This window comes from Nerophis ophidion, linkage group LG08, assembly GCF_033978795.1.
Source record: "Nerophis ophidion isolate RoL-2023_Sa linkage group LG08, RoL_Noph_v1.0, whole genome shotgun sequence".
Taxonomy (NCBI): Eukaryota; Metazoa; Chordata; class Actinopteri; order Syngnathiformes; family Syngnathidae; genus Nerophis; species Nerophis ophidion.
The window spans coordinates 74486527-74500690 of record NC_084618.1 but is presented as its reverse complement, the minus strand read 5'-3'; the positions used below and the strand labels follow the sequence as shown (position 1 = coordinate 74500690).

Genomic DNA, 14164 nt, shown 5'->3' with positions numbered 1-14164 from the left:
CTATATAAATAAACATTGATTGATTGATTGATAATGCAACACCGCAACCCCGAATGGGAAAAGCGGTAGTAAATTGATGGATATATTATCATTATTATTATTATTATTTAATATTTGATATTTAATATTCTTGTTTTCTTTCCTTGACATGTTTTGCTGATGTTGAAAGTGCCTTGACTTTTGTGTGCATTATAAATGTATGTTTGTTGTTCAATTTAAAAAAGAAAAAAAAAGAGCCAACTTTTTTATTATTTATTTATTCTTTTTTTTTTTAACCTTCCTCTTGTGTTAGCTTTCTGTTACCATCTCTTATGTTAACGGGTCGGTTTTGACCCATGTCTTAAATCAGCTGTAAAATACACTAAAAACAATTATCTATCATCCAATTTGTTTCTTATCTCTTGGTTACCTCGTTAGGTTTCCTTATCCGTGAAAATATTGGTTTGAATATTTTTGGTGTGGGCCATTGGGCCTTTTTTTTTGTCAGTATACCCCTCGATTTCAATTGAAAAAAATGGTAAAACGAACCTCAAGAGAATCGTATAAATAAAAAAAAGGTTGTTGTGTTACCTGACCATTACTGAGGGGTATTAGAACACATCTCTTAAATAAATTTGCTTGATTTATTTTTTCATTTTAATAATTTTAACATAGTAAAAACTCTATACTGAATTGACCTCAAATGTCTGGACATTTTAGTTTTTAAATGCATAAAAGAACCACATACATTTTGTTTGTTTTTGTACTGGATAACAAGGTAAAATGAGAATCCACTAAAGCTCACATGATTGGGAGAGGAGCTGGCCGTCAGTGTGTTCAGTTTTGGCTCTACTTAGTGCTTTATAGTCTTGTTTTTATAACTGGGTCGAAACCGACCCTAACAACACCAAGGTCATAATTTCAACCAGAGCATTTTATAAATTAGTGAACCAAAAAAAACAAGTTTTATTTTGTTGAAATATCAATCAATCAATCAATCAATGTTTACTTATATAGCCCTAAATCACTAGTGTCTCAAAGGGCTGCACAAACCACTACGACATCCTCGGTAGGCCCACATAAGGGCAAGGAAAACTCACACCCAGTGGGACGTCGGTGACAATGATGACTATGAGAACCTTGGAGAGGAGGAAAGCAATGGATGTCGAGTGGGTCCAACATGATACTGTGAAAGTTCAATCCATAATGGATCCAACAGAGCCGCGAGAGTCCAGTCCAAAGCGGATCCAACACAGCAGCGAGAGTCCCGTCCACAGCGGAGCCAGCAGGAAACCATCCCAAGCGGAGGCGGATCAGCAGCGCAGAGATGTCCCCAGCCGATACACAGGCAAGCAGTACATGGCCACCGGATCGGACCGGACCCCCTCCACAAGGGAGAGTGGGACATAGAAGAAAAAGAAAAGAAACGGCAGATCAACTGGTCTAAAAAGGGAAATAGAGGTTCCTGACAAAGTCAAAAAGCCTTGATGCATAAAAATACATTTATGTGGTTCTTTTATGCATTTAAAAACTAAAACGGGTCGGTGCCGACCCTAACACAAGACGAAGGTTAAACAAACATATCTACAATTCACACACAAGTCAAGGCACTTTCAACATCAAGGAAAGAAAAAAAAATAGAGAATAGAATAGAAAGTAGTGAAGTGAAGTGAATTATATTTATATGGCGCTTTTCTCTAGTGACTCAAAGCGCTTTACATAGTGAAACCCAATATCTAAGTTACATTTAAACCAGTGTGGGTGGCACTGGGAGCGGGTGGGTAAAGTGTCTTGCCCAAGGTCACAACGGCAGCGACCAGGATGACGGAAGCGGGAATCGAACCTGCAACCCTCAAGTTGCTGGCACGGCCGCTCCACCAACCGAGCCACGCCGCCCCCCTCAGCAATTTTACATGGCGTCTTCAACACCTCCAAATTTGTTAATGAAAACTCCAACCAAGATAACAAACAGCCGGTGTGTAATGAGTGCAACAATTACAGTGTTAACACTTTTTAGGGCGCAACGAAAAAAACACACATCATAAACTACTGCCATCTAAGGTCTTGGACTTGCAACTTAATGTCATACATGCAAATGATAATATGATGATAGTAAAAAAAAGGAAATAACTACACAGAAGTGTTCTTTTAAATGCTGCAATACATATTTTCTGTATTATTATCAAAAACAATATTTTGTCAAAATGTGGACTTTGGTGCAGTTTTCGGCGTGGACAAATTTCCCGAGATGCAAAAGAAGACTGGACATGGCTTGAAGGTAAATACAAGTTTTAACTTTACTATAAAAGTGCAAACAAAAGGCGCGCACAGGGCGGAGACAACAAAACTTAACGCAGGAAACAAAACCAACAAAGTACTTTATTGATCCCTGGGGGAAATTCAGCCCCATAGTTTGCTCACAATAGACAATAATAATAATAAATAATATACTATGTATCATTTATTTTATATATAATATATGAATAATATAAATATACTCTACATATATTATTTTATATAAAGCAAATACAGATAGATTAATACTAAAACATATAAAAAAAACACAAAAAATGACGAGAAGGGCTACCTAAATCACTTTAAATGTGTTTAACAAGGATATTAATTTAAGGGTTTAAAAAAAAAAAAAAAAAAAAAGGGAAAAAAAAAAAAGATCCAAATTCCTGACCGGAACCATTTCAATGTGACACAAGGAAAAAGACACCGGAGCCCTGTTAGTGTTATTATTCTGAGCTAACTGTCAAGCAGAAACACAACCAGCTCGCATTCAAACCGCACCTCACAACATGTCTTCTGACTTCGAAGCCTACGAACAGGACTTCGGCACCCTCACAGCCGAATTGACCAACAAAATCGGCCGAATTCCCAAACTGAGTGGAGGTAAGTCAACAGTTTATTGATTAGCTGGGAGGTTAGCTTGCATGCTAGCCGGTGCAGCAGGTGTAGTTGGCACTTTTAAATTAATGTAGCATCAATTCTTAAGAATTATATATTTATTTTCTATCTTTAACCAATAACCTAACTGTTATGTATTCCGTGCATTTTTTTTTTTTTTAGCTTTGCGTTGTGGTAGTTGCTGTGAAAATTGCTGAATTTCCTTGTACATATACAAACCCCGTTTCCATATGAGTTGGGAAATTGTGTTAGATGTAAATATAAACGGAATACAATGATTTGCAAATCCTTTTCAACCCATATTCAATTGAATGCACTACAAAGACAACATATTTGATGTTCAAACTGACAAACATTTTTTTTTGCAAATAATAATTAATGTAGAATTTCATGGCTGCAGCACGTGACAAAGTAGTTGGGAAAGGGCATGTTCACCACTGTGTTACATCACCTTTTCTTTTAACAACACTCAATAAACATTCGGGAACTGAGGAAACTAATTGTTGAAGCTTTGAAAGTGGAATTCTTTACCATTCTTACTTGATGTACAACTTAAGTTCATTGTCGTATTTTAGGCTTCATAATGCGACACACATTTTCGATGGGAGACAGGTCTGGACTGCAGGCGGGCCAGGAAAGTACCCGCACTCTTTTACTACCAAACCACACTGTTGTAACACGTGGCTTGGCATTGTTTGCTGAAATAAGCAGGGGCATCCATGATAACGTTGCTTGGATGACAACATATGTTGCTCCAAAACCTGTATGGACCATTCAGCATTAATGGTGCCTTCACAGATGTGTAAGTTACCCATGCCTTGGGCACTAATACACCCCCATACCATCACAGATGCTGGCTTTTGAACTTTGCGCCTATAACAATCCGGATGGTTATTTTCCTTTTTTGTTCTGGAGGACACCACGTCCACAGTTTCCAAATATAATTTGAAATGTGGACTCGTCAGACCACAGAACACTTTTACACTTTGCATCAGTCCATCTTAGATGAGCTCCTGCTCAGCGAAGCCGGCAGCGTTCCTGGATGTTGTTGATAAATGGCTTTCGCTTTGCATAGTAGAGTTTTAACTTGCACTCATAGATGTAGCGACAAACTTTACTTACTGACAGTGGTTTTATGAAGGGTTCCTGAGCCCATGTGGTGATATCCTTTATACACTGTCGGTTTTTGATGCAGTACCGCCTGAGGGATCAAAGGTCTGTAATATCGTCGCTTACGTGCAGTGATTTCTCTAGATTTTGTGAACCTTTTGATGATTTTACGGACTGTAGATGGTAAAATCCCTAAATTCCTTGCTATAGCTCGTTGAGAAATGTTGTTCTAAAACTGTTTGACAAGTTGCTTACAAATTGGTGACCCTCACCCCATCCTTGTTTGTAAATTGCTTAGCATTTGATGGAAGCTGCTTTTATACCCAATCATGGCACCCACCTGTTCCCAATTAGCCTGCACACCTGTGGGATGTTCCAAATAACTGTTTGATGAGCATTCCTCAACTTTATCAGTATTTATTGCCACTCGTGGGAATGTTTTGGGGGAGAATGGACAATTGTTAGTCTGAACGAGCGGAATGTTTTGTTGGTGGAATGGTTTGACTTGGTAAAAATGGAACTTTACAAGTTGAGAGTGCATTTGTGGTTTAGGAAATATAGAATTGGGGAAAAGACAGGGATATCTGGAACTTGGAATTGTTTTTTTCAAACTTGGAACAGAAAACGGTTTGATGGCGCTATCTGCATTGTGTTATCTGCATTGTGCTATCTGCATGGCGCTATCTGCATGGTAGAAAGTGATGCACCTCTGAATTCAGCAGAGGGTGTTGTTCCAAAAGTAAATTCACTTAATATTTTCCAGCAGGAAGATGTTTTAGCAAGACACAATGTTGTGAGACGACTCAGGATAGAGGGAAAGTTGAAAGCAGCAATACACAGAGACATCCTGGATGAAACCCTGCTCCAGAACGCTCTTAAACTCAGACTTAAGTGACGGTTCATCTTTCAGCAGGACAATGGCTCTTCAGAACAAGCCAGGATATCAAAGGAATGGCATTTACAACTCTGTAAATGTCCTTAAGTCGCCCGGATCTGAAAATGGTGGCGCACCAACGCTTCCCATCCAATCTGATGTGGGTTGAGAGGTGCTGCAAAATGGAAAGGGTAAAACTGCCCAAAGATAGGTGTTGCAAGCTTGTAGTATTGTATTAAAAAAAACTTGAGGCTGTAATTTCTGCAGAAGGTCAATTAACAAAGTAGTGATCAACGTCTTTAAATTCTTATGTTCACAGTTGGTATCGTTACTGTCGATATTTGTATTGGTCCGCTCACCTTTGTTTACATCCAAGAGCTGTAGTTTATGGTTAGCTTGTCGTCCTATAGTGTGTAGTGTAGCACGTTTAGCGATTCCTCAATTCCACCATAGTTTATTTGCTGCCATGGAGGCAAAGATTGCTGACCTTATCGGCGAGAAAAAATGCTAGTGTGTTGACGACTCGTTTGTTCGCTTGTTACTTTCAAATTTGCCGTTGATCGCTAGAATATGTCATCAACATGCATCTATTTTCTACCGCTTGTCCCTCTTGGGGACTTGGGGGGGGTGGGAGCCTATCCCAGCTGCATTTGGGCAGAAAGCGTGATACACCCTGGACAAGTCATATGACAATAGTATTAAAAGCTCTATTGTCAGCCAAATTCATATTGTCCATATTGCGCAACCCTAAGCTCCAGTGGTAATAATACGTGATAATGATATCAAGATACTTAGAAATACCACAAAGGAGGTGACTATTATTAGCTTATTAACTTAGGAGAGCGGCTCCACAATATGTATGGAGACACATAACAGGCTGCTAGCCGCTTGTCAACCCTTATAAGTTAAGTTAAAGTACCAATGATTGTCTCACACACACTAGGTGTGGCGAAATTTGTCCTTTGCATTTGACCCATCCCCTTGATCACTTCCCGGGAGGTGAGAGGAGCAGTGGGCAGCAGCGGCGGCCGCGCCCGGGAATCATTTTTGATGATTTAACCCCCAAATCCAACCCTTGATGCTGAGTGCCAATCAGGGAGGTAATGGGTCCCATTTTTATAGTCTTTAGTATGACTCGGCCGGGGTTTGAACTCACAACCTACTGATCTCAGGGCGGACACTCTAACCACTTAGCCACTGAGTAGGTGATTGCATTCAGCCAATGGGGCGTTTGTGATCAACTTTAAAGGAGAACTGCACTTTTTTGGAAATTTTGGTTATTGTTCACAATAGGCAAAATCATGTTGGATGTTATTTTCTTTGTTTTTGCATTGTAAATATTAAATAAATGGGATCAAAAGTTTGCTTGCATTGGAACTATAAGGAGCCGCTCCATTTTGCCTATAAAGCCCTAGAAAAAACATCCAAACACCTCCATTGAAGTTTTGTATACGTGAAGTAAGTATATATGTAATGTAGTAACGGGCATTTAATATTTAATATTTAAGTATTTTGATGATTTTAAGCATACACGGCGCATTAGTTTTAAAAAACGCATCACAATGTTTGATTTTTTTTCCTTCTTTACTGATTATTACTCACTGCAGACTTTATGAGAGCCCACAAACATAATTAAACATCACTTACTATACAATGTCTGCTGTCATTAGGATGCAGACTGCTTGGATGTTTATATATTACCATTTACATGAAGAACGACTCAATTCTTACAAAGAAACGGGGCATGGTGGGGCGAAATAAGCATCTTTTTGTGTCGTTCTCACCATTTCCGGGTCATAAATGGCTGTCAAAGTGTACCATCTTGTCGGAATATCTACTCAGACTTCTTTTGCCCAGGTGAGATGCATAAGCTATGCTCTACAATAAACTTCAAGGGAGCAAAGAAGCGAGGAAACGCTTCGCCAGTCGATCATGTCGAAATTTGTTCTCAGGCTTGTGATCACATCGCCACTGTAAATAGTTTGTCTGCTTTAGCGTTTATAGTAACAATACCACTAATACTTGGTTCATATTCAAGTCACTAAATGTAAATGGAGTATTGTTGGCGCTTTTTGAATGGTCATTTTTGGGGTTTTATGGCCCAAATACAGGATCTCCCATTGGCTCCGCTGCAAGCAGACTTTTATTTACCTCATGTCTCTCATAATGTTTGTGAACGATAGGCAAAAATCCAATGAAAAGTGTAGTTCCCCTTTAAAAGGCAATGGCAATCAGATCCCTTTCCCCTTAAATCGGCCGATCTATTGGCACATCCCTAATTTTTTTTACCATATCATACCATACATAGCACAGTGATTCTCAAAATATGGTATGATATGTGGACTCCATCTAGTGGAACGCCGAAGAATCACTTATTCAAATATTCAAAGATAGTGTTACTGTTCAAACTGTGTCTAATATTAAAGTTAAAGTACCAATGATTGTCACACATATACTAGATGTGGCGAAATTATTGTCTGCATTTGACCCATCACCTTTGATCACCCCCTGGGAGGTGAGGGGAGCAGTGGGCAGCAGCGGTGCCGCGCCCCGAGCTCAGGGCGGACACTCTAACCACAAGGCCACTGAGTAGGTACCGTGGCCAACATATTAAATAGAGATGTCAGATAATATCGGGCTGCTGATATTATCGGCCGATAAATGTTTTAAAATGTAATCTCGGAAATTATCGTTATCATAAAGTAAAATTTATGACTTTTTAAAACGCCGCTGTACTTACTGGTACATGGACATATGGAGAAGTACAGAACGCCAATAAACCTTAAAGGCACTGCCTTTGCGTGCCGGCCCAATCACATAATACATACGGCTTTTCTCACACACACACACACACACACACACACACACACACACACACACACACACACACACACACACGAATGCAACACATACTTGGTCAACAGCCATACAGGTCACACTAAAGGTGGACGTATAAACAACTTTAACATTGTTACAAATATGCGCCACCCTGTCAACCCACACCAATCAAAAATCACAATCACGTTTCGGGAGAACATCCGCACCGTAACAAAACATAAACACAACATAACAAATACCTCTTGCAGCACTAACTCTTTCGGGACACTACAATATACACCCCATGATCCCCCCACCCCCAAAGCATGTACCAAATTCCAAGCTGCTGTTTTGAGGCATGTAAAAAAAAAAAGAATGCACTTTGTGACTTCAATAATAAATATGGCAGTGCCATGTTGGCATTTTTTTTCCAAAACTTGAGTTGATTTATTTTGCAAAACCTTGTTACATTGTTTGATGCATCTAGTGGGGGCATTACAACAAAATTAGGCATATTATCGGACATCTCTAATATTAAATATACTGTAAGTATTAAATTAAACATCTGCCTTGTTTTTAATGAATACTTAGTCCTACTACGCTATTGTATGGTAATGTTGGTCATTACGGTGGTATTGGAGAGCCAAGTATTTACTGAGGTGGAACTTGGTGAAAAAAGTTTGAGAACCAGTGCCATGGCATATGGCTTCTAATGTAACATATTGGTTGATTATTGAACGTTAAAGCCTTAAGGATAAATGTCGTTGGTTGTCATTACTGCTTATCAACACTAAGCATTGTTTTTTCCATGCTGCGGTGGACAAAACACACGCACATCACGTCTTTAAGTGTTACAACTGGGCGCTGCACAGACGAAGATGGGTGAGGAGGTGCGCAGCTTTCTGACTTGTGGCAAAGTGAGCAAAGCCGACAACTCTCTTCCCTTTTGAGCTGTCTCGCCCGCTCCTCGGCGGGAGCCAACAAAGGCCTCCCGGATGCCAATAAACTAAGAGGCGTCACAATTGTCGGCTCGCCGCGCGGAGAGAATGTGTAAATATATCTTCAAATGTGTCCCCTTGTTGTGTTTTTTCCTCCTCCACTCTTTCTCCCCACCGCCCCCTTTTGCGGGGGCTGTTGTCATGATGCGCTGTTTGTCTTGTCGCCTGATCAATATGTGACTGCGTTGTGTTTTTTTTTTTTACCTTTCAGAGGAGAAGACACAGCTGGTTCTAAATGTCGACAAACAGCTTGAAGAAGTCAGAGAGTTGGTAAGTCTTTGATCACTAATTTCCTGCCTCTTCCTAAATAATGAATTGGCGGGACACCCTACTTCCTCCAGCGTGATGTGATGTGCCGACGCTTGACGAGGCTCCTGCTTTGCATGATTACTGAGCTTTTTAAGTGACACCCCCCGTGACACATTTCAAGCCATTACCTGGAGTCTTCATGTCGCTGTTTAGAAACCAGCAAAGTCGCCTGACAGAGACAAATTGTTGTCGCACTTGTCTCGTTATGTCACAGTGATTAGTTTGTGTTTGCCAAACACAACTGCGGAAACGCCCGTCTTAGCCTACTCCTACCTCATTCTGGGCGACACTCGTGCGTCTCCACTTTTGATTTAGGTGTAGGCTCCGACGAGAGCAAGCCTTCATCACGTCTGAGCGGCGTTTCTATTCATCGAAACACGCGTGATTAGCGCCGCGCTACTTTGAGCGGTTCCATGACTGTTCCGACGTGTCTTCCAGCTGGAGCAGATGGACTTGGAGGTACGAGAGATCCCCGTCCAGAGCCGAGCCATGTACAACAGCCATCTGAAGAGCTACAAGCAAGAGGTGGACAAGCTGGAGAAGGACTTTGTAAGTACTCCCATTTTTACGTGAGAGTCGCAAAACACATCCCTCCCCGCCATGACATACATACAGTGCAGTGAGACCACTTTTTTGGTAGTCCCTCGCTACATCGCACTTCAAATATTGTAGCTTTGCCAACTTGCGGATATTCTTTTTTTTTCTTAAAGCACATTTTACAACATTAGTGGCCTAAAATAAGTATTTTCCAGCAAAACAATGGCGAAATCAACTAAAAAATGATACTCCAGTATGCTTGTAGTATTAGGCAGTAGGCTATATAGACAATATACAAAATTATATAAATTTGGCTGACAAGTAGAAGATTTAACAGATAGAACTTTTAACACTAATGTTATATCATAATATTTAGAGATTATTTTGAACTGATATGTTACCAATTCCCAACACCTGGTCAAAATGTTGCATAGATCATGTTTTACAGACCATCTTCAAGCCGCTTTCTGACAGTCGCTTCAGGATGCGCTGTTTTGTGGGCGGTCTTATTTACGTGGCTCACCTTCGATTCGGGACGATGTTCGAAAACGGTTCTCCCGATTATTCCATAAGAAAAGAATGGATTCCATGGATGCGAATCCCTTTTTGAGAACCGGTTCCCGTTATTGAAGCCCCTAAACCGTATTTTCGCCACGATAAGGCGCACCGTATTAAAAGGCGCCGTGTGAGTTACGGGTGATATTTCTGTATTTAACGCAAAAATAAGGCACAGGCATGGTTAAACATATGCTATCTTAAAACATACACTATCTTAAAACATACGCCAGCATGCATGGACGCTGTTTTAAAAAGGCAGCAGGAGCAAAACTGAGTTGGGTTGTACTTAATTGAAGTATTTATCAATGTACTCACATTATTTTTTGATCAATCCTCATCCACGAATCCATCAAAGTCCTCCTCTTCTGTGTCCGAAATGAACAGCTGGGCAAGTTCTCCATCAAACACGCTAGATTCCCTCTCCTCATTTTCAAAGTCAGCCTCGTTGTCCATTAGCATAGCAAGTTAGCACAACAGTAAAAGCCGACTTTTCTTGCCCCGTTGTGCATATGGATTCGCTACTGTGCTGGTCCCCTTTTTCTCCATTGTGCTTCACCGGGATGTCTAAAGTGAGCGGCACCTCGTCCATGTTGGTGATGTGTTTGTCGGCAATTTTTTAAATTTACAACACACATGCTCACTGGCCTTTAGCGTCCTCTCCGAGAAGTTATTTGCTGAGAAGGAAAGAAAGAAAAAAAAAACAAGGTAGAGGTTTGTGAAGGTGTGGAAGCCTTTAGCGTCCTCTCTCACCTGATACCTTCACCCTATAACGGCCGCATGCTTTCCTCCATATAAACAGCGTGCCGGCCCAGTCATATAACATCTATGGCTTTTGGAACTCAGTCCACACACAACAACCTATCTGGACCCGATAAGAGATTTGATAAGAGGATTCGATAATGGGCTCGTACTCAATAGTTTTCTTACCGAACATCATCCCCACCTTCGACAGCGTCTCTTTGTCCGTCATCTTTGTTGTAGCGGTGTAGCGTGCAAGGACGGGAGTGGAAGAAGTGTCAAAAGATGGAGCTAACTGTTTCAATGACATTCGGACTTTACTTAAATCAATAACGGAGGAGCATCTCCTCAGCCGTTGCTCACTAGTGCAATAACAACACCGAAAATGTGTCCCGTGAAAAACCGTCCGACCGGAACTCTAATAAGTAAACTTTACACTACTTTATATTAGAAATGGCAACAGCGAAGGATGAATGTCCCATAACAAGAAGATAGAGAAAAAGAAGAAGCTAATCGACTACGGTGTCGCCACGGACTACAAAAGTGGACCGCGCTAAATTTCAGGACTTATGCAGATCCCAAATACAGATCAGCAGGTAGCAGAAGGTAAGGAAAGTTGGTTTTGCATAATATTGTGAAACAAAATTCCAGATAATGTCTTACCTTATACTGACACCATAATAATACTCGTATGTTGAAGCGCAGTACAATCCATCAAGCGATGCGGCTTCATAGCTTACCAAAATCGTACTAAAACATTTTGATAGAGTTTTGAGCGCCATGTGTAATATTCTATATTTTCAAAGGAACATGTAACATTTTAGTGTTGTTTACTTGAGTCATATTGCAGTCTACACGTATCTCTTATGTGTGACTGCCAACCTATAGCAGTCTACACGCATCTGTAATGTTTGACTGCTCTCTACTGGTCACACTTATCATTTCACCATGTACCAAATAAAATGGCTTCGAGGACGGTAAGTACAACCAAAATTATTCCGTACATTAGGCGCACCGGGTTATAAGGCGCACTGTCGAGTTTTGAGAAAATGAAAGGATTTTAAGTGTGCCTTATTGTCTGAAAAATACGGTACAACATCTACAAATGAGCTGATTATGATAACTGCTGTCCAGTTGGTATATCTTGTTTTATTATCATTTGCAAGCTGCAACTACAGTAAGACCCAAGACGTTAGGGCAGTAGTGTATAGTTTTTTGCTGCGCCCTAAAAAGTGGTAATACTGTAAGTTTTGTACTTACAATGCACCAGATGTTTGTTTGTAGGGTGGCTCGGTGGAACAGGGGCTAATGGGTGTGCCTCACAATAAGAAGATCCTGGGTTCGATCGGCGTGCCGGGGTATTTCTGTGTGGAGTTTGCATGTTCTCTCCGTGACTGCGTGGGTTTTCTCAGGTACTCCGGCTTCCTCCCACCTCCAAAGACAAAAACAAAAACATTCACCCAAGTGTGAATGTTGTCTATCTGTGTTGGCCTTGCGATGAGGTGGCGACTTGTCCAGTGTGTACCCCGCCTTTTGCCCGAATGTCGCTGAGATAGGCTCCAGCCACCCTGCGACCGCGAGAGGGACAAGCGGTCGAAAATGGACGGATTCTTAATAGTAAAAAGCATCTTATTTAGCCAAATTTGGAGGTGTTGAAATCGCCATGCAAAATTGTTAATGATAATCAGTAGTAGGTCAATAGCAAAGCTAATGTATAGTCGCCTCAAGCTAGCAAATTTTTGGAAAAGTGGAGGCTTACTTTACTTATGTTGGAGTGTTTTTGGTACCCATCCCTAGTGATAATGCATGATGATAACACATTCTAGCTGTGTTCCACAAATTTGGCAACGACAAGCGAACAAACATGTCCTCAACGCAATGTAGCGTCTCTGCTAGCGTGCTAACAGTTAAAGTCCCTCAACATTGCAGAAAATAAACTCTTTCTTACAAGTATCATAATCACTGGAGGACAAGAAATAGCTAAACATGCGTAATTATACACCGTAGAAGGATACAATAAGTCATGCTAACTACTACAGTACCTGGTTGAAACTTATTGTGGGGAGGAGTGGATAGAGCGGCCGTCCAGACACCTGAGGGTTCCTGTTTAGATTCCAGCATTTGCCATCCGAGTTTTGTTCTTGGACAAGACAGTTATTGCTCCCATTGCCACCCAGACTGGTATGAATGTAGCTTACCACCACCAAGCTTGAATGTATGGGTTTCCCTACGTAAAGCACTTTGAGACAATTGTGAAAAAGCGCTAAATAAATATATAATTGATTATTTTACTCATATATTATCAGGTTGTTACCACAGTGGTTAGATAGATATGTTTTTACTATCAAACAATGTTTTGTCATTTATGCTATTGTTTACAAACTCAGGAAATAAGTCACTGGACTCAGGAGGGCTTTTTGGGCAATAAACAAAATCATTTGAATCAGAGCCAAAAGTTGGAAATCATTTTAATATTTAATTGACATTCTTGCACGGACGCCCATCTTGTGTTTATGTCTGATTATAATTGTGCATAAAAATATTGGCATTCAATGATTTGGAAAATGTGAAGTATCAATATCAGCATTGGTATGACCAATACTACTTGGTATTGGATCGATACCCAAATTTGTAGTATCGCCGAAAACTAATGTAAAGTATCCAAACAACAGAAGAATAAGTATTTATCACTTTTTGACAGAAGAGTAGATATAAACATGTTAAAAAAAGATAATAAGATAATAAAAATAAATTAGGAAGTAGATTAATAATAGTTTTGAGAAAATAATACAACTGGAAATGACACAATTTTTTACTGTATATTTGAAAAGGTTCTATGATTAATTTTTGACAATAAATAATCTAATGTGATATGTTATCGCAGGAGACTGCAATATCTTGCGAAAATTAAATAAATGTATTGTACATTTTAGACCATATTGCCCATCTTTATCCTACAATAGTATTGCCCTCTAGATGAGACCAAACCAATCAGAGCGCGCTGTTCAGTATCGTGTCCACTGATTGGCTCAGCCAGTTTGATTTGCGCCAACAGCCTTGGAACAAATGACTGGACGTTGCAAAGTTCCTTTAAAAAAGGCAGCAGCACAACAAACTTATTCACGCATCTGAACAGCATCAAGCCAAGTCTGGGAAATGCTACAGTTTACAAGGCGACTAAGACCGCAACAACAAACTCTACCTAAGAAGCAGCTTACGGATTGATTGATTGATGGAATTTTATTAGTAGATTGCACAGTACAGTACATATTCCGTACAATTGACCACTAAATGGTAACACCCGAATAAGTTTTTCAACTTGTTTAAGTCA

General features: G+C 40.2%; 1 protein-coding gene across 4 annotated transcripts in view; it reads left to right on the top strand.

The window, feature by feature from the left end:
• Positions 1-2675: 2675 nt before the first annotated feature.
• vti1a (vesicle transport through interaction with t-SNAREs 1A) overlaps positions 2676-14164 on the top strand; it is a 385425-nt gene continuing 373936 nt past the window's right edge. For all 4 annotated transcript variants that reach the window (XM_061909716.1, XM_061909718.1, XM_061909715.1 and 1 more), the window contains exons 1-3: positions 2676-2877; positions 8903-8961; positions 9439-9549. In XM_061909716.1, the coding sequence (XP_061765700.1) occupies positions 2784-2877; positions 8903-8961; positions 9439-9549 (264 nt within the window). In that variant the 5' untranslated portion in view covers positions 2676-2783. The remainder of the gene's footprint in view (positions 2878-8902; positions 8962-9438; positions 9550-14164) is intronic.